Source organism: Citrus sinensis, chromosome 8, assembly GCF_022201045.2.
Source record: "Citrus sinensis cultivar Valencia sweet orange chromosome 8, DVS_A1.0, whole genome shotgun sequence".
Lineage (NCBI taxonomy): Eukaryota > Viridiplantae > Streptophyta > Magnoliopsida > Sapindales > Rutaceae > Citrus > Citrus sinensis.
The window spans coordinates 28,197,311-28,218,335 of record NC_068563.1 but is presented as its reverse complement, the minus strand read 5'-3'; the positions used below and the strand labels follow the sequence as shown (position 1 = coordinate 28,218,335).

General features: G+C 35.3%; 3 protein-coding genes across 3 annotated transcripts; 1 reads left to right on the top strand and 2 right to left on the bottom strand.

The window, feature by feature from the left end:
• Nucleotides 1-539: 539 nt before the first annotated feature.
• Nucleotides 540-4,736, top strand: LOC102609695 (enoyl-[acyl-carrier-protein] reductase, mitochondrial). The gene is made up of 10 exons (XM_006488149.4): nt 540-865; nt 972-1,069; nt 1,319-1,450; nt 1,712-1,855; nt 1,931-2,033; nt 3,261-3,360; nt 3,525-3,601; nt 3,694-3,772; nt 4,168-4,286; nt 4,411-4,736. Exons 1-10 carry the CDS (start codon nt 627-629, stop codon nt 4,502-4,504), a joined length of 1,185 nt encoding a protein of 394 aa, XP_006488212.1. The 5' UTR covers nt 540-626; the 3' UTR covers nt 4,505-4,736.
• A 171-nt stretch (nt 4,737-4,907) lies between these two features.
• On the bottom strand, nt 4,908-9,395 carry LOC102609429 (uncharacterized protein YKR070W). Its single transcript, XM_006488148.4, has 12 exons — nt 9,103-9,395; nt 8,883-8,986; nt 8,760-8,795; nt 8,293-8,366; nt 8,050-8,090; nt 7,363-7,434; nt 7,041-7,236; nt 6,339-6,434; nt 6,169-6,236; nt 5,653-5,860; nt 5,453-5,536; nt 4,908-5,266 (listed from the first exon to the last, which is right to left on the bottom strand). Exons 1-12 carry the CDS (start codon nt 9,228-9,230, stop codon nt 5,210-5,212), a joined length of 1,164 nt encoding a protein of 387 aa, XP_006488211.1. The 5' UTR covers nt 9,231-9,395; the 3' UTR covers nt 4,908-5,209.
• Nucleotides 9,396-9,842: 447 nt separating this feature from the next.
• Nucleotides 9,843-13,907, bottom strand: LOC102609140 (mitogen-activated protein kinase 13-like). Its single transcript, XM_006488147.4, has 6 exons — nt 13,499-13,907; nt 12,855-12,984; nt 11,873-12,010; nt 10,896-11,228; nt 10,598-10,781; nt 9,843-10,500 (listed from the first exon to the last, which is right to left on the bottom strand). Exons 1-6 carry the CDS (start codon nt 13,651-13,653, stop codon nt 10,325-10,327), a joined length of 1,116 nt encoding a protein of 371 aa, XP_006488210.1. The 5' UTR covers nt 13,654-13,907; the 3' UTR covers nt 9,843-10,324.
• Between the last annotated feature and the right edge of the window lie 7,118 nt (nt 13,908-21,025).

The window sequence follows — 21,025 nt, the reverse complement described above, 5'->3', positions numbered from 1 at the left end:
TAGTAAAATCAACCACATCTTGAAATTTGTTTCAACAATCAGAAAAGTCAAACCGATATTTTTAATAACTTAAAATTCTTAGTTCATTAGATTTTAACCATCATAGTCAAATGCCCCATGATTGATTATAATTGAAAAGATAACACGATATCATATCAACTTTTTATCAAAGCAATCGAAATGAAAAAAAAAAAAAAAGTTTTCTCTTTGTTAAAACTGCCTTGTGAAAAATCATTTATTTTATTTATTTTTAACTTTTTGAGGGTTTAGGGGGTAAATAAAATTGACTTATATAATACAAACAATTGAACGTCTTTATGACGTTTTAATTACGAGTGGCGGCTGGACGCCACTTGAGTTTGTGCTAGTATGACTTTTTGAGGGCCTGAGTTCGGATGGAAAATCAGGAGTGGTCAATTTATCCGACCCGACTTGAATAAGTTTAAGAATTTTCAAAAGATGAAACAAAAAAATAAATAAATAAATAAATTGACGGCCGACCGGGAGGCTGGGCCTAGTATAATGACAGGCCCGGATCGGCCCTGCCTGGCCAGTTGATAAATATAGAAACAAGGCGTCGATGGATTTTGGAAACCCCAGAACGACATCGTTTTTTGGTGCTAGAGATGCACTCATTGACACGAGCAACTTTGCCTGCGCTAACCAAACTGGAAAGATCAAAGATGGCATTGGCAAGATCAGTGGCGCTAAAACTGATAAACAGATCAATTTCAGCAGCAAGTATCGAATGGGCCCGTGCTCGTCGGGTCCAAGCCCAACGAGTTCGGGCCTTCTCGGCTCTAATGTCGCCGCCGTCAAAGGCTGTCGTCTACGAGCGGGAGGGCCCGCCCGACTCAGTCATCAAGTACGCCGCCGAAAGATATATGTTATAGAAGTATGAGTATAGTTAGTTATAGTGGTGAATGAATGAGTAGTGTAATTACATATTTGGTGTTGAATTGAATTTGCAGAATGATAGAGTTACCGCCGGTGGAAGTGAAAGAGAATGACGTGTGCGTTAAAATGTTAGCTGCTCCTATCAACCCTTCTGATATCAATCGCATTGAAGGTCTCTTTTGCTCCCTTTTTTTTCCTTCACAGAAGCATGAAAATTGCTCTGGGTCAAAATTGCTCTTCACAACTAACTGTTTGTACATTTCGATGATTATTAACTCAGCCGAGTAAAATTTCTACTTTACGCCAAGCACAGAAATTGCAAAATTTTATTTATTGTTTTTTATTTATGGTTTCTGCATGATTGGTTTAGTTCATTGCATAGGATAGAATTGAAAAATTGTTAATTTGGTGTTGTTGGCAGGGGTGTACCCGGTGAGGCCAAAAGTGCCAGCAGTTGGAGGGTATGAGGGTGTTGGAGAGGTGTATTCTGTCGGCTCTGCAGTTACGAGACTGGCCCCCGGTGATTGGGTCATCCCCTCTCCACCCTCATCAGGTAGATTTGCTTTTTCCAACTTTGCAAGCTATTTCATACTTGCTGCTTGTGGTCATGATGTGTTACTCTTTTTAAAAGAAGAAAATGTGTGCTGGTCTTGCAGTTGCACGTGGGACAATTACTGCACCTTAGAGACTTCACACATTGTGAAAAATAGGAATAGAAAAGACATTTTGGATAATACTTAGAACACCTTTGGCACAAAATATTAACATATTTAACAAGAGAACATAATAGGGCACTGTGTGATGCTTTATGCAGGAACATGGCAGAGTTATGTTGTGAAAGATCAGAGTGTCTGGCACAAAATTAGTAAAGATTCACCTATGGAGTATGCTGCTACCATTATTGTTAATCCTTTGACTGCTTTAAGAATGCTTGAAGACTTCACAACTCTAAATTCAGGTGTTGCCTTATGTTTCATTTCAATTTTTTATTATTCTTTTGCTTCTTTTTCCTGATAAATCTTGGTATAAGCAGGAGATTCTATCGTCCAAAATGGTGCAACAAGCATTGTGGGGCAGTGCATAATTCAGATTGCAAGACATCGTGGCATCCATAGCATTAATATTATAAGGGATAGGTATTACATGGGAGCTGAGTATTACTTGAGCTCGGTTGCATTTAATCTTGTTATTCAGCAAATTTGTTCGAATTTTGATAATTAAACAGAGTACATTTCTGTGGTCTCTGTTCATGGTTTTAACCTTGACAATAGACATTGCTTTCACCAACAAATTATGGTTTCATACTCTTCATCTTCCTGAAAACTTTGAATGTTGAGGATTACCAAGGTTTACTACAAAACTAATTTAAAAGCTTTTCTAGTGATAGTTGACCTCATACTTGTCCTATTGTTGATTGAAGTATGGTCTGAAAGAAAACAGAGACCCTTAGTTTAGGCATGTATTAACTTTTACCTGGTGTCAGAATTTCACTGCCAGAATAATGTTTGATAGATTTACATACTTGTCAGGTTCTGATAGTTTGTTTGTGGGTTGCCCATCATTGCACCAAACAAAGGCCTTTAAACATTCACTTCTATTGCAGTATCGTGCCCAACGAGCTTCGTCTTTAATATGCGGATATTACAGTTTTACGTCCTTTAAATCACTGCTAGAGACACATGCAAGCATGAGTATTTTTCCCCAAGCATCCTCAATTTCGTTTCTCAAGTTTTACTGAGGGTACAGATGTTTCTCATGATCTGCTTTGAGTACTTACCTCTAGGAATGTTATATCCTAATCTGCCTTTTCTCAAGTTTACTGAGGGTACAGATGTTTCTCATGATCCTCATTGAGTACGCCTCTAAGAATGTTATATCCTCATCTGACTAGCTCTATTGGCCATGTTCTGCTGAACAAATTGTCATTGACCAGTATATGGACAACTCTGGGAAGTAAAACTCCCATATCCTCACTAGATTTCTGACTACAACCTATTCTGTACTCTTTTTATCTGATAACCCTTCCTGATCATTTCTAAAGGATTCAATGATGGAGGTTTAGATGTGGAAAATCAATTAGTTCTTATTTAAAGTTTAATTGAAAGCTGAAAAGAAATATTGCTCCATGGTGATGACTTGTATAAAATAAAAACAAAGGTATTTGTGGCTAATAAGTGATTTGATAATAACCTTACCAAACATGGGACGGAGGAAGACCTACAATCAGACACAGCTTTAACTTTTAAAAATTTAGAATGTGGCAAGAAGGGTTTATCTGACTGAATTTTTTAATTGCTTGAAGTTTTGTTATCCAATGGATGCCTGCCTATATACCTTCAATTACCCTCTTCAGCTTGGTCCAGGGCAGGGTCAGATGAAGCTAAGGAAAAGCTTAAAGGACTTGGTGCAGATGAAGTATTTACTGAGAGCCAGCTGGAAGTGAAAAATGTCAAGGGTTTTCTGGTATTATTATCTTTTAGTCATTATATTTGTGAGACTAAGGATTTGTACTTCTTTAATGTGTTTGGTGCTAGAAAATCATGTGCTTTTGTAATGCTTGATTTGTTTCTTACATTTTGAGTTCTTCAGACTCAATGTTACGATTTTATATGTCTATTGTATGCTAGGCTAATTTACCTGAACCTGCTTTGGGATTTAACTGTGTTGGGGGCAATTCTGCTTCTATGGTTCTCAAATTCTTGAGGTGTGATCTTCAATACTAAATTATTGAGAAAGCTATATGTTTGGATGTAGAAATTATTTTCACAAGTTAAGAGATAAAACTTTTGTTTTCAGTCAGGGAGGAACTATGGTAACATATGGTGGAATGTCAAAGAAACCCATCACTGTATCAACTTCATCCTTCATATTTAAGGTAAGCCCTGATACTCCAGTTCCTTCTCCTTGTTGTCAGTTACATTTAAGCGTTACTATTGAGGATCAATTTCTGTAGGGTTTAAGAATCTGCTTGTTCTTTAGTTTTTTCATCATCTACTTAAGAAGGTTATACTAGAAGGATATTAGTGAGGCATGGACATGAGGTGTACTCTAATGTTCAGAAGAATCTAAAGCCTAAAATGTAGAAACATAAAGCCAGAGTTCAAATTTGAAGGAAAGTGGAAAAGAACAAAAAGGAATACTGCAACTTGTTATTTGTGTGTTAGCAAAAATAAAATGAAAAGTAGCATTACAAATGGGTTGTCTTTTTTGAAGCACACTTATCATTCCAAGACTCTTACAGCCAATATCTCTAAATATATCTTTTTGCAGGATCTTTCCTTGAAGGGCTTTTGGTTGCAAAAATGGTTGAGCTCAGAGAAAGCAACAGAGTGCAGAAATATGATAGATTATCTTCTGTGCCTAGCACGAGAAGGGAAATTAAAATATGAGTACGTTCATCTTAACAGAAAAAATACTTGCTGTAATGATATTAATTAAGCATCTTTTCGTTATTCCTTTTAATCATCACCTATTAATATTTTATTAACTGAGGTGAGGTGCTTTTCTTTGCAGCATGGAGCTGGTTCCTTTCAACAATTTTCAGACTGCACTGAGTAAGGCACTTGGATTACACGGTAGCCAACCTAAACAAGTCATCAAGTTCTAAACACTTATGGTGTGACCCAAAAAAGATGGAATATGAGATATTACTCTAGAACTCTACGAAAAGGAGACGGAGAGGACTTAATTTGGTCTTTATTGCATTATAGACCATTCCATGTGCTGTAACATATGAAACTTACATTTTTGTACTGGATTTTTATGCTATTGTAATTACCGTGCTAAAAGAGAGATGAAAAGTTTTCAGGACATTGAATGGAATTCCTCCTTGCCCTAAACTTCTCTTTTTGTTGCATAATCACGTTCCAAGTGCATTGGCTGAAGCTAAATGATCATTTGGTTTGTTTAACAAGTGTGATAATGCCCCAAATCCACTATATTATAGAGTTCAATTACTTGTAAACAATAATAAAAGCCAGATAAAATGGGCAGCTTCAAGGAGTCCATAGCAAGCAGAACAAACGATCCCTCCTTATATTTGGAAACTGTGTTAGATTGTTTCACAATTCAACGTAAATAGAATTAACCCCATTTACGGGGAAAGAAAGAAAAAATGAAGACAATGTGTTTTACACCAAGATGGATTTGGACATACAAACCTAGAAAGAACTACTAGGTTATCACTATTGGTATCATACGGCAACTCTGAACTGAATTGACCCATACATCCTACACCTTTCAATATAAATGGCCTGGTGTTCCAAACAATATAACAGGAAATCTTGGAACAGGTAGGGGTATAGAATCTGTATTAGATGGACTCCTTTCTCAATATATACTCCACAGCTTCCTCCACGGTGTCAACGACCTGCAAAATTCAACATAAAAGTTCAGTTGCGCAATTCAATGCCAAATTGGTATTTCGAGCACTTCAACTGTAATTAAGCACATATGGGTGGGAAAAAAAGAGGGAAATAGAATGTGCTTGATTTAACTGTAAATATGAGCGCATTACGCCTGGATAACAAAATGCCCAAGTTCATGGAATGTTTACCAGATCTGCCGGAAACTCAGAACTATTTTCCTTTCCCTTGAAAACCCCAGTCCTAGTCAGAATAGAAAACCAGGGTCGCCCGGCCTGAAATTGCAAAAGAAATCTTTTTGTTGCACTGTAATATATTTAAAAAAAATATGTAGTTGACAATACAAATATATGAGATTATGAATCCACATTTCTAGACATGTGAGACAAACCTGGCGTGCTCCTTTAATGTCAACTGAAGGGTTATCTCCAATCATGTACAGCGTTCTAAAATGATGACTTTCAGAAGTTGCATGATTCACAACATGAGCATTAGGACAAAGAGAAAGAACTAGTTGCTTTAGTGCCAACTCAGCGTTCTGAAAAACTAATGGATTTGGCTTGCCAAAAGAAGTATACTCCAGAGGGTTTGGGTGAATTCTGCATAATTAATGAAAAGGCAGAAAAGTTCATTGCATCACACAATATTGAAATTATATAGTGCCAAAGGGTAGAGATTAGAGAACATGGGATATACAGGTTACATTTTCAACATTTGGTGTCAATTCATCAAATCTCAAAAAAGGGCCATCTCTCAGAAGCAGACGTCCACAGGTTAGCCTCCAACTCATTTGAGTGATTGTGGTCAAATAAGTCAAGGACCGTCAATAAGTGGGCCAGCAAGACATTTCCAAGTATTCATTGAAAAAATTCAGACAGTATAGGATCAACTACTGGAGCTCTCTTACCTATTGAAAATGGATTCCAGTGCAATTCTGAAAGCTCCCATACCCAGACGTTCAGAAGGGAAAGTAGCCTAACTTCAACAGCACCTTGTCAGTATATAACCAGTTTTAAAAAAGATTTCTACAAAAACTCAAGATAACAACCAACATATAGAGTCTACATAAGAACTAACCTGGTATTTAAGATCATCATTTGCAAAATACAAATGCGGCTGGTGTCCAGTTTCCCTTCCAGGTAGACCTCCAGTTCTTAAAATGTCACAAAGAACCTAAAAGACATTTACTGTAGTAAATATTCAAAGACCAAAAATAACAGGAGTAGAAGGATGTTTTCAGAAGACATGACAACAAGAGCAAGTTTGAAACTGTTGTGACTCAGGATGACCATTCAAAGTTCAAACCTCTAATTTGATTATAGTCGAGACTTACTATTAACAAAATTAGATTGAATGTATTTTTCTTTTCTTTCCCACAAAGTTTCCTATATTATAGACAGAAAAAAAGAAATGCACTGTGATTCTCAGGTTTTGGCCAGACATTCAGCAGCTGAGAACTGAAACAACCTAAACAAAAATCATAACAAATCAACTTCAGGTAGAATTATAAACTTTCCACAAGAACAGTAAGATCCATAAGCTGGAAAAGTATAGGGTTGGATTATAAAGGCCAACACTCCTGACCACAATACTGACACAACACCAGTAGGACAAAGGGGAAGGTCAAAATTTAATTCTTAACTGTTCATCCATATGGATGTTAAGACATTGAGCCCGGCACCTTTGTTGACCAGTTATAGCTAATAATTTGACTGCAAGTCCTTTCACTGAATGTAAATAACAGTTACTGATCATATTAGCTAAAAAACCTAAGTCAACCTGAATGTCTCTGCTCCAGTCAACAGAATCACTAACTATAAATGCTGCTTGAACTCTCTGGGAGCAAATAGTCGGAGCCATCTCCTTAAAAGTTCTATTTTCACTAGCAGCATGTTTAATATTCCACTTCTTATATTGTGCGAGAGGATCAATGCCGTCAAAGTAGGATGCATACTCATCTATTGAAAGCACATTTCTGCAGATAAAATGAACAAGCACAATAGTGATTCAGGTATAAAAACTCAGGAAGATATGACTATTTCCAAGACTTGTGGTGAATGGTGAGGGGGGGAAAAAAAAGAAAAAGAAACCAAGAGCCTACTTAAATCCATAATCAGCCATTACCGCAGCAGGTTCACCTTTACCAACGGCAACAATGAATTCGTTCTCAAATCTGCACAATTCAAAAGTGTTATCACTGCAAAGATAATTGGACTAGAAAAAAACTTCCACAATCCTACAGATTTATGTGTTATTTTAATTCAGATCTCTCTAACGATGAATAAATTTCTCCTCATTTCAACTCCGGCAGGACGCATGTAGCTTCACTGAAAAATTAGAAATGATTTATCTATCTTACTCTGAGACTGAACTGCTAAGTTAATTAGCCTTTCATTCATCTCCATTGATCAGAGTTGCGAACTACCACAAGTGATTCTCTCTGTGTGGAAAAAAAGTACATTTAGATCTGCCATCAACCATATTGACCATAAAGATACAGCTTATGTTGATTTGATTTGACAAGATTCAACGGGGAAGGCATAATGATTCTCTGCTTTAGTGGAAGTTTAGAACGAATAACATGGAATAAAGAAAAAAGAGAGAGATTAATAGCTTTACAAATGCCCATATATTATAGTCTTTATTTTCAACACAATGACGTTAAAGATAAAATTAATGTCATTTATGCTCATTATTCTACTCAATACTTTAGGATCCTCTACTTCAGCATAAATATGCACATCAATATCAATACATAAACTAGCTACAAATCATACCTGTACCTTACCTATTAAAGAGCTGTTTAAAAGGTGAATGGCCTTGTACTACCTGTGTGGAATCACATTTTAAAAAGCTAATAAAAGTAAAAGAATGCTATGCACAATAACCAGGAAAAAGAAATAGAAGTTTTCATCAAAGTCTGTTAGTTTGACACTGAAATAATTGATAACAAATTGCTATAGAATAAAAGGAAAAAAAAAATCATAAAGTAAACACAGGTTAAAGGTTTTAAGAATTGTTGCAGCATTACCTGACAAGGTAGAATATTCACACCCAGAAGTTTGCTTAACTCAGTGGCTCTTTTAGATTCACGAAAACCACCTCCTGTTGAAGTCAGAATCAACTGCAGATTAGCCAACTAATAATAAGTAATATCTCTAATATTATTCATAACTTCAATCACCAAGAAGCAAACTTCATAGCAAAATTTCCCACAAAAAATCCATCTCAATGTGCATAAATATCTATCTGGAATAAAAACATATTCCTCTATTTCTATATCAGTAATGCAAAGCCATCCATAGCTATTGCAAAGTAAAAGCGGGCGCGTTAAAAAAAAAAAAAACACTATAGCTGCTTGCTTCCAAAATATACGCAAACATGCATGTGCACTAGATAAACTAAGCGTACTAGATAAGTTCAATGAACATGTGCACTAGCAACTATCAGGTAATCTAAAATGCCATGTTAATCATCATCATCAAGAAAATGACTCACCATTGGTCAAGAAAATGTAAGGGATCCTCAAATCACCTGTCCATAAGACGAAAGTAAATAAATAAATAAAAATTCTATAAATTTATTCTCAAACAAAATTGCATTTTTGGAGTTTGTGTATACCGGAATGTTGGTACAGCCTTTTGAGAGCTTTATTAGAGCCACCAATGGGAGTGTTTCCTAAAAGAACGACACCGTCTATGTCGAAAGCAATGCCAAACGAAGGCCTGTCAATCAGTCAACGATCATCATAAATAAATAGTGAGGAAATGAAAATTCGTATGTAATAAGTTTGACGAAATTTTTTTTTATTTATTAGTAAAAGTAGGAGCTCAAAACGCACCGTTGAGATTGTGAGCTCAGCTGTGAGAATGATCGAGAAGCTGTGGAGAATGAGAATAGAAGTGGTGATAGCTTCTTTTTGTTTTGGCTCTGCAGAGCTTTGGCGACTGCGAGAATTGAGAGCCTCATTATTTCTTCTCTTTCGCTGCTTTGTGTATGCTTATGATGACTGACAAATTAATAAATATAACTCCTTACTTCTTGGACGTATTTATAGAGCGTATGCATACTTCTCAACTCAATTTTGCAGAAGTTCGCAAGTTTTATTTAACTCAAATGGGTGGACCCGTACATGTAACTGGTGGGTGAAATTCCATATCCAATAAAATATAAATAACTTGAAAGTTTTTATATAAATAAGACTTTTATTATATTACATAATTATATAACATTATATGATTATAATCATATAACAGTTGATTAATAAAAATTCAACGATTACTATATAATTATGTATATTATATAATTATGTAACGTAACAATCTCTATTAAATAAATATAATTAACTGTCACAATCGTAAACCTTATACCAGTGTAATTAGGCACCTATCAAGATCGAAACTAAGGAGCAGTGACCCCACAACATAGCTCTATACTCCAAACCTTACCGTGCACCCCATGTGACCGTGCGCACCTGATTAGCTCCCTCAGATAAATTGGGAGAAAAACAATTTAGCGATCTGGTAGTGCTTGTTACGGATTGCCAGGACAAAATTCAAGAATTAGACGGCACTAGAAAAATAGAACAATAGAAATCTCATAAACATTTCACTTAAGTTGCCTGCTAACACAGACTAATTAGGCATTACAGAGTCTAAAACTTACAACCAAGAAATTAAAATCAGTACATTGTTGCCAGTCATGTATTCTATCTCAGATTAATACTTTCTTCTTCTGTTTTGATAAAATTTAATTTACACTATACAAACACATCCCAAACCAAAGGAGGCTAGGAGCAAACGGCCTTCTTTTATAAATCCCAAATTACAAACCCCAACTGGGAACTTCACTGTCGAAATTAACTAATCCGGTAACTTGTATTATATGATATACTGCCATAAAGCCATTCCACCCTACTAAAATCAGAAGGGAGAACCTATCTCCCAAATTTTCTGCTTATGCAGAGTTCCCTAATTGCATACGACATACATGCTAGCTTTGCAAACCATAATCAACCTTGACATCACTCAAATGAACCGATCAACAGAAACAAAGGTCAAAGATTACTCGAGCATGTGATCTGGGTTGAAGTTCAAACACTCTCTCAATATGAGCTCCTTTATATCTTCTTCATTCATGGATGTCTGTTCAAAATCAAAGTTGAAAGGATACGGACAGGTAGGCTCCTCATTGATCTCATGAAGACTTGATAGATATGGATGGTTTAATGCTTCCTCCACTTCACATGCATCACAAAAATAGAGATGTTTCTTGTCAGTAAAAAGAAAGTGAAAAATAAATTGGTCAGGTGTGAATGTGTTATACAAGGAGCATACCTGTTATGCGTTTGGCCGGATCGAACACTAGCATTCTCTCTGCAAGGTCAATTGCCACGGGAGACATATTGGGGAACTTCTGAGAAAAGGGTTGCTTGGGGACATGTGGAAGCTGCTTAACATATCTCCGGGCATTATCACTTCTTAGGAATCCAAGATCTGAATCATCCGGTGAACCTAATAGCTATTTTTGGTAAAAGCCAAACAAGAATTTTTATTCATTATATCCATTACCTAATTATGCAATTCAAATGTAGTTTCAAAAGCCAATAGGAGAATAATGAGAAAGGATGAGCACCTCAGTTATCATTGTCAACTGTTGAACGTAGTCTTTACCAGGAAAAAGAGTATCCCTTTGCATAATCTCCATGAAAATGCAACCAACCGACCAAATATCAATAGCTGCAGTATATTCTGAACAGTTAAGCAGCAATTCAGGGGCTCGATACCATCGGGTTACAACATACTCCGTCATGAAATCTGTCTCTGAAGTGGTTCTTGCTAGTCCAAAGTCACAAATCTTAAGATCACAGTTTGCATTGAGCAGCAGGTTGCTTGGTTTTAAATCTCGGTGCAAAACATTAGCAGAGTGTATGTACTTCAGTCCCCGCAGCAATTGGTATAGGAAATACTGCAGAAGCCATTGAACAATGAGTACCTCTGTTATAAGTAAGTTTCATCTAGTAGAAACCAGCTTGAGAAAATATTCCATTATACTGTACTGAACTACACTCGTAGAGAAACAAATTGACAAGCACAGAAGGAACACTTCAAAATGGGTAGAGCAACAGGGTTCAATAAATAGGTTTAATTCTCCAAGAAGTTTTGCTTGGATCCTCCTGGGGATATGGGTCAGGCAAAAGCATTCTTATTTCTTAATCTTCTCTAGGAAGAATCTTAATTCACAAAACAGTCTTCTCAGCTTTGAGGAGCCCATTCAGGAAAAAACAACCATTTGGCATGCTAGTGAAGGATGGAATTGTTCCCTTCAGGCTTTAGGTGATGTTGTTAACATATATAGCAAACATTTCTTCATTTCGAGCATACTAAGGTAAGAGCACACATCTGAATAATAAGGACAACACAAGGAAAGTTGCAGCAGATTAACAGATACAAGATATTTGCCAGCCAGCTCCTAATTCGATAAAACAAGAGCATAAACCCACTGTTCATAAAACTTTTCTCACCCAACGCAATAAAAGCTTGCGATGTATATACTCATTTGACAGTATAAACCACTACTATAACAGAAGAAAAAGGATCCAACTTATTTACCTGACAATGATCATCAGTCAGAGCCTGTTTGGAGCGTATTATCTGATGCAGATCAGTATCCATCAACTCATATACAATATAAACGTCATTGAACTTTTCCTTATCCATCGGTGGTATTATGTCCTTCACCTTGACAATCTGCACAAAACTAATGTCTTGATCTTCTCCCATTCACATCATTGAAAAAATAAAACAAATGGTCATAGATGGATATTATGTACAATACTCCTTTTGGCAAATGTTACAATTAGTCTGCAAAAGCTCCACAAGAACACCATGCACATTACTAACGCATTACTGAAATGAAAATATACATATATACATATTCCTTTCCTGTGTTGCCTAGTGGTGCCTACTTTTCTTAAAATCCAAACCAACTTGTTGTAAAGAGTATTGCTGAAGAAACAAAACTTTGTTCAACTCTATGTTAAGAAATTGCCTAATTAATAATTAATTGGCGTTGAAATTTTTTTGTCTTCTAGCAACTCTCTGATTGTTGATTTGAATTTTAATAGATGTCTACACTTTAGAACTCTTATATATAGAGAGAGAGAGTAATGATCTAATAGGTGACGTTGCTCACGTTATAGTGAGCAACACTGTCATGTTGGCCTGTCAGATTAAACAACTTCAACACCATTCACAAGGCATTATAGAACTGCACTTACCAGATCATTTGTTGTGTGTGGATATGTATACACAGAAAAATGATCTATTGAGCAACTGCAAACATGACATGATTCTGTAACACCTTAAAGATAGAGTTGAAGCTATAGATAACTAGAGCACACCACATAGCAGCGTGGCTCACCATAACATGAGCAACATCGCCCACTAGATCATTAATACAGACACATATATATAGGCAATTCTAGGAAAACATCTTTTGATCAGAAGCAGGGATTTGCAAGTGAAAGTAGAGTAATAATGCTAGAAAAACACAGGACAGTAAACAAGCCTATAAGTTTACAGAAGTAAATACATTCTCATGAGTCATGTGACAGAGGAGTTTGATCTCACGGAGGATCCTCTTGGCATCAATCCTGTTATCGAATGCATTCGTAATTTTCTTTATTGCAACCTCTTCTTTTGTCTCTGAATTTACAGCACTACTGCATTACATTAACAAAGTTCAATTTTTCATCAGAAAATTGCATCAATTCTTACATAGAAAAAACATTAATTACATTAATAAGTAATAACCAAATCATCATTAAATACACAATTAATACAAAAATAAATTAAACTGAAATTATAAATCCTCAGCTTAAAAAAGCAAGACCCAACATGCCCAAACAATAAAAATATAATTAAATAGAGAGATTCTAGAATCTTCTTTGTAAGAAAAATACTTTTTTTTTAAAATTTGAATATCATTTTAGCTTTTCTTCATGTACTATGAACAAAACTGTAGTAGAAAACAGCGAATTGTTTTTAAATATTTATTTCATATTTTAAGATAATTTAAATGGTTACTTTAAAAAAAAAAAAGCAAAACCAGAACTTGTCCGATACCGAATCAAACACTCCTTTTAAGTTGCAGGAAATTAAGCAGCCTAAATTCTCGACATAATTTACTTCCAAAAGCTAAAAAAAGAAAAAAGAAAGATTGAAAAAAAATTATACCAAACGATGCCGTATGCGCCGCGACCAATAGGCTGAAGAGGAGGAACATACTTAGAGGAGACCTGAAAGAGGTTTCCTAGAATATTGTACTGTACGTATTTGCCACCGTACAGTGGAATCCCTCTGTCTTTCATCACCATCGATTCGTTCTCCATTTTTTTTTTAAAAAAACCAACTTTTAAGCCGAAGACGAATGAGAAAGAAGATAAGAGTTCTCGCGTTTTTAAGTAAAGCCTCTGTCCTCTCTCTTTTGCTGTCTGTAGCAAGTTGCCGTTTGGCTCTGCTTTTAATTTTCTGATGTTGGCTTTCGAAATTTGAACGAAGAATTATTTGCGTTTTTAAGTTGACCAATGCGATGACTCAGATTAGTTTTTTTATTATCAGCTTCAAAAAACTGACCGTACAAAGACCTGACCGGAGATGATAAGTATGGTGAATTGGTGACTATTATTTTTGCTTTTACCTTTTTATTTTTCCTTCCACTGAGATATGTGTGGGGTTCGTTCGTGTTCGCCTTGAAAGTTTGAAAGAGCCGAGGCTTTTTAGTCAAACTGGTTGATCTAATATTCAAAAAACTGCCAGGCGTCGGATTGACATGGGCTTGGCAGGTGTCCTACACGTGTCCGACCTGTAATACACGGTGCTAATATTATTCTTTTCAACGCCCTTTTGTATTTAAACTCATATTCCAAGAAAGACTTTTATTGAGTGACTGTGTCTCCCATTCCAACCCCTTCCAACTTTCAAAAATAACTTTTTTTTTTTTTTTGTTATTCTTCTTTAATAAATCCCATCTTGAATCTTCATGCTTCTTTCTCAGAAATTCCAAATGAGCATCTCTCTCTCTCATTCTATTTTGCAAAGAAAATAAGATAGACAAAAAAAATTATTTGTCTCCTAACATACCTATATTAATAATCTATGAAAAGTTCACAAATTTATTTTTTTTACAAAAATAAATTGTAGATAAGTGAATAAAACTTGTTTAAATCAAATTTTTACTCTTTGAATAGACCTTTTTTTTTTAAGTTTTTCAATTTAAAGAGTTTGCAATAAAGAAAGAGATTGAGTGAATTAGATGAGTTTTTAATACAATATACAGTCTAAGATATAGAGGATAAAATGATAATTACAAAACAATAGGAAATTAGGAATTTTATAAGAAAAGAGAGTGCCATTAGCGTCACTCATCTATTATCATTTGTAAATACAAAATAATCCCATCTAAGGACCCGGGGCAAAACGGACAAGGGTGAACATAAATAAAACTAATAGAAGTGATTTTATAAAGATTCCTTCACGAATACAAGAAATTGGGCCCTAGAAAGGCCGACCTATGGCATTGGACCGTGTGTGTGAATTTTCGATCCTTTGTATTTAGAGCGAAGTTAGCAGCATCTCTTTATTATTCTTATAAAACTTCGCTTTAAATAAAATTACATTGGAGAAAAAATAAGAATTAAACACACTGAAGAATTTTTTTTAACAAATTACTTGCATTCATAATCAATCCATTTTTTTTCCTACCTATCACTTCTATCTAGCTAAAGTAAACTGTACAAATTTAGAATAATATATTTCTTTCTACCTATTATTTCTTTAATTCTAAAATCTATGTTTTATTTTGCTCTTAATGTTGATTTACGAGTTTTGTGTTATATTTGTAAGTTCATGTTTTGTTTATTAGTAATACATCAACTTAGTATATTTGTTTTACTTTTCATTTGCAAATCTTATGCTAAATTTCCACCATTTTATGTTTCATTTTGACTTAATGCTAATTTAACAAGTTTTGCTTTACTAAAGGAAAATTCGTCTACTACTCTTGTACTAGCCTTACCAAACTTTGACAAGTTGTTTGAAGTCGAGTGTGATGCTTCTAGTAAAGATATTAGGGTATTAGGATTGTTCTTTTCTAAGAGGAACGGCCAATTAAATACATGAGTGAGAAGTTAAATGAAGCACGATAGAAGTGGTCTATTTATGACCAAGCATTTTATGTTATCTTTATGACATTGAAGACATAAGAATATTACCTGGTTCAAAAGGAGTTCATGATTTACAGTGATCATCAAGCCTTGAAGTACTTTAATAGCCAGTAAAATCTGTAAAAGATACATGTGAGATGAGTGAGTTATATATAGAAGTTCACTTGTATAGAAGTTCACTTCTATACTGGTTATGGTCGATAGATTTTTTAATATGACACATTTTATCATATGTAAGAAGACCGAAGATGCTGCCTTAGTTACACATTTGTTCTTTCTTGAGGTAGTGCGCTTGCATAATGTTCTAAAGACCATTACTTTAAATTAGGATGTGAAGTTCATCAGCAAGTTTTGACAACATCTTTAGGATAAGTTTAAGTTAGTTTTATTTCAGAAATAGTAGGGGCATAAAAAATATATTTCCCCAGCATAGGTATAATAGTAAGATAACATATTCTTCTTTCACAAATGTTAAGAGGCAACAGATCTTCATGCTATGATATATGGCTGGAGAAGACATTGAACGTATTTTTTTTCCAATTAATTAAGAATGTTACTCAACCATTGTGTTAGTAGTTTAAATCAAATCATCTTCAAGCTATACCAAGGAGATTTTTGATTGCTTTGATAATACAAACAGTTATGGTGGTCATGCACTAATTAAACTTATTGTCACAAGATGAGTATTGCGCACAATAAACCTGTGCGGCATTTAGACAAATTATAGCATAAAAGTTGCTAAGTAACCCTAATTATCTTCTCAAACTAGCCAAGTAAAGATGTTTGCGACAATGCTAGAGAGAAGAGAGAGTAATATAACCAAATATAATTTTTTTACTCACAAATGAAAAAAATACAAGATAACTTTTTGCAAGAGCTTGAGAGCTTGTGTGTGTACTGAAATGTGCTTGGTGTGGAGATAAAAAATGGCAAGTGCCATGGGGTATTTATAGGCTTGGATGCCAAGCTCATAAAGCTTCCTAGCAACTTGCATAAATATCTTCTTAGGACTTAAATGCAAAAGTCGAGAGAATTTTAGCTATTTGCAAATTATAGAGAATTCTAGATTTCGAGTTGGGCGTACCATGGCTAGCTAGTTGTATACAATGGCCCAGTGTTGAGTGTACCACGTTGTTAAGTACGTTCTATTGTTTTGCGGAGCGCATCCCGTTAGTAGGGAGACTTTTACTAAATGTACCCATGCGCGCGAAGTTTGCCTTTGTTGGTGACAAATTTGAACGGCTCGTAACATTATGCTTACTCGTACTAGAACATACCCTTGGAGGGCCAAGGATAATCAAACAACTTGTTTCTATGTCTCATCAATGTTCTTTCATTTAGCAATTAATAGAGAAAAATTATATTGCAAATTCTAATTTAGCATCTTATGCATCAGTATATAGGTCATTGATTAGCTCACTTTTACCCCAAGTCCCGTGGTGAAGAGGTGAGTTTGATTATTTTTGGGACTGCATAATTTCCATTTTCCTGAGATTCCAATTCATGTGGCAAGTGATTCGGCAAAGAAAAAGGCGCAGAAGTCTTAGAAACAACGAGGCAGTTGTATCCGCGTTCTCATTCCCATTGCTTTTTCAAGATTCCATTGTCACATTGTCCTAAAGATTTCAGAACTGATTGAATGGGCAACTCCTAGCGACAGTTCTTATTCTATAGTAACGGCTGAAGAAGACTTAGAAGAAACCAACAAAAAAAAGGGCCCAAACTCGACCTTTCACACTATGTGGGCCGCTGAGAAACCCCCAAAGCGACCTTTTTACACTACGTGGCTAAGAGCATTCCCTCTCATTCCCAATCAGCAGCAAGCTGGCGGCCCATGGTCGGTTTAAGCCACATAAATTCAGTCAGAGTCAAACTTCTGAATTTTGGCCGAAAAGGGTGATATTTCAATTCAAGTCGATGCTTTACGTGAGATCAAAAGAAGCATGTATGCTTTTTGGAGATTGGTCATTGGACTTATTCACTCACACAGCTCAAAATTTATTTTTTTTTGTTTTTGTTTCGGAAAACACGAAGACTTATTGTATTGAATTGTCCTGCCACAGGCCAAATGTGTCTTAGTTTGATTGTTTTTGTTGATGCGAAAGCCAAGTATGAAATTTGTACAAGTCATGCACATAAAAATATCTATTATTATAATCCAAAGTGTAAAAACTGTTAAGAGGTGTTTGATTACAAATCTGTATATTAAATCAAATTTACGGAACTACTTTCACTGAAAAATTAATTTTCAACTAACCAAGAATTATTAATCTATTCATCGACACCATAAAGCAAAGAATGAGCACAAATTGCAAAACATAGTCATCCGTACGAAGTTTGAACATGGACCACGTGATCCCGACTCCTGCCTGATGAAGGTGATCCGCAAAAGTTTGGTGTTACTTCTCTAGTCCAGATTTATTCCCGTCCTCTTCACCCTTAGATTCAGTGAACCGTGATGGTCCCATGACCATGGAATCACTGACTCAATGAGTCCATCTTCATTCGCGTCGATTGGACTCTGTTCAGGATTGAGTATACGTATTTACTACACCTTTAATTATTACTATAATGAATCTTAAATTATATTTTAAACATCCTTAATTTTTTTAACAAAAAATTAATTTCTATTCTGAGCATCTTTCTAAGTATTTTTAGTTTGTTTCTTAAGAGTACAGCAGTTAGCTCGCCAAGAAAATCCTATAAAAACCCTTTGCTCAAAGTTAAAACACAGTAGTAAATAATTTAAAAATGACATTGCGAATTGCCAACTAATTCAATCAAAATATATGAATTATTAAGTGGAAATAATATAGGTTTGGAGTTATCTTTTTCTTTTTCTCCTCCTTAACTTAGAAAGTTGAAAGTTGAACCATGTAAATATGTAATTTTTTTTTAAATTAGATGCAGTATAACACAATTTTAGAGCAAAATCGGCTAAATTTTATGAGCAAAATTGGAAAAACATACCAAAGCTTTCAAAGCACGGTTAAAGCTACAGTGAGATACTTGCGTAGCAAGCTACTGAGCTCTCTAAAAATAAACCAATCCCTACTTCACTCTCACTTATCACCAAATCAATCAAAGAATAGCAAAAGCAAGCAAACAACCCAGTTAAGAAAAGTTCATCTTCTCTCTCCCCCTCTCTGTCTTCTCTTGCTCTGTTTCTCCTCTGTTTTTTCCTCTTTACATTAAAATTCAAGAAAACATACCCATTTCAAGCAAATGGAACACGAAGCATTTAAGCTCAGCAAGAAGCAAAACCACCGCCTGCCACCGAAAAGAGGCCAAGTTCTGAAGCAAATATTGAAGTACTTGTTCGGATCAGCTGGAGGAAAGAAGAAAGGAGATGGACTTGTCAGTAGGGACAGTAAAAATCTCCACGGGACCGGAACTCGTGGGGGTCCGGCTCATTCCGGTCGGGTACTACCCTCTCCAAACGCTTCAAAGTAATTTCGGGTCTGATCGTGGGGACAAACCCAAGCGGGTTCGGGGAGGGGTTCATTCTTGAGTAATCCCCATATCTGAAGCTTCTAGTGGTGGGCTTAGTAGCTTAAGCGCATCAACCCCAGCTGAAACTCCTAGTGGCCACAATTCAGATGCTTCCTTTGAGTCTGTGAGTCTTGAATCTTGATTAAGCTATTAACTTTAATTATAGGCTAATTATGGCTCAACTTTTCTTTTTTCCATTTTTTTTTTTACATTTTGTTCTTCGATATTTTCTTTTTCTTGAAGATGATTATGGAAGGATGGGGTTTGATGGTTAAAAGATAGGATTTTTGGGAGATGGATACCCATGTTTAGGCCTGTGTATTATTACTGTGTTTTTTGTTTTTTGATTTTGTTTGTAATGTATACAATTTTTAATTTTTCAAAGATTTTGGCAATTATGTAATTAACATTATTAATCTTCTTTTGCGCATCTTGCTCGTCATATTCTCTCTTAGCAATATGGTAATGGTGTGTTTTTACATTTGGAGGCGATGACTGTGGAATTAAACACGTGTAGTGGCAGAGTCTCGATTTTGGTCGATGGGGACTTTGATGGAAAAATCATTAATTTATTAGGTTATAATATAAAACCTGTAAAATTGAGAGAGGCCAGCCAACCGTGGGGATCACAATGGAGGATCAATAAAATTAAGTTGTAAAAATTAAATAAAATCATGAGGTGCCAAATGTAAAATGCACATGAAAATTGGTAACATTTCTTCAATTCTTTCCTTATCTCCTTGTGCTCTGATTTTATGGTGTTAAATATAAGAAGCCCCCTATGTTACGATAACGTACACCCACACACAGCAACAGTGTCTATTGATAGGAACCAATACTATTGTTGTGTGTGGGCGTACGCTACGTTAATTATAACGTAGCACTGGCCTAAACATAATTGCAGTAACTTGGGTGACAAAGAGAAACAAAACCATGCAAGCTACTTCCCAAGATGCAAATTAAAGTGCATCTGAATAAGAATAATGAATCGACTCAAACAATCTAACGAGAAACTCAATTAATAAACAATTCAGCCGCAACTTGCATTCCCGGATTGCACAGAAAGCTGCCACGTACATTAACGGTCGTAAGAACCTTTGCTTAAGCTGCTCACGCGCTTTCCACATGCCTCGCTGAATGAACCACCAAAACGCGAAAATGCTATGCCGTTTTGTTGCTCGTGGAATCAATTAGGAGGTCACATGAGAAGCACATGACTAACTTGAAACATCAATGAGACTTATACGTTGTCGTTTCAGTAATCCGGTTTTGATTCGCATCAAAACTTTGAGATGATCTCGCCACTTTGTGCTTTTTATTTGAAATCACGAGCAAATAAATTAAGCTGTCGGTTTCGAATTTTCTATCCCAAAGGCGAACAAATTGGCAAGCGCAGCTTAATGGGGTATCATATTCATCCAAAATGAGTTAAATTCTGTTTTGGGTTCGATGTACAATTAGTGTTTATGTTAAAAAAAAAAAATCAATTTTTTTGCTGTTAGCACAAGCCACAAAGCAATAATTGACTGATGTAAACTGAAGATAAAATGTAGCAAAACATTTTAATTATTTTTACTTTTAACAAATAGTGTAGAACCTTTGTATGCGTGCGCCACGTGGTTCTGTTGCCTGCACAATGGTGCATCTTTCTAGAAGACAAGTTATTATTTTAAAACGAGGTTCATTAAAAAAAGGTCAATACTCAATAATAAATACATCACCACGATGAGTGCAACTACAAGATTACATAGGATCAAATACATTATTTAAGATGAAGTATAAGACTCAAGTCTTAATTAAGCAATGTCTAATAACAAAAATACATAATACATTCTTTACGTATTTTTTAAGACTAAAAGAAGAATAAATGGCTTCAAATATTAAAGTCTAATGAGTTACATGAAAATTTTTATGGGAGATTTAGTGAATCCACTTCAACTATTATAGGTGGAGATCACATTCCAATTAAAAAAAATAAAAAAGAGAGAGAGAGAAATCATTGTCATGGCCGTTAAATCAATGGGCTGATGACTTCCCAGAGTACTAC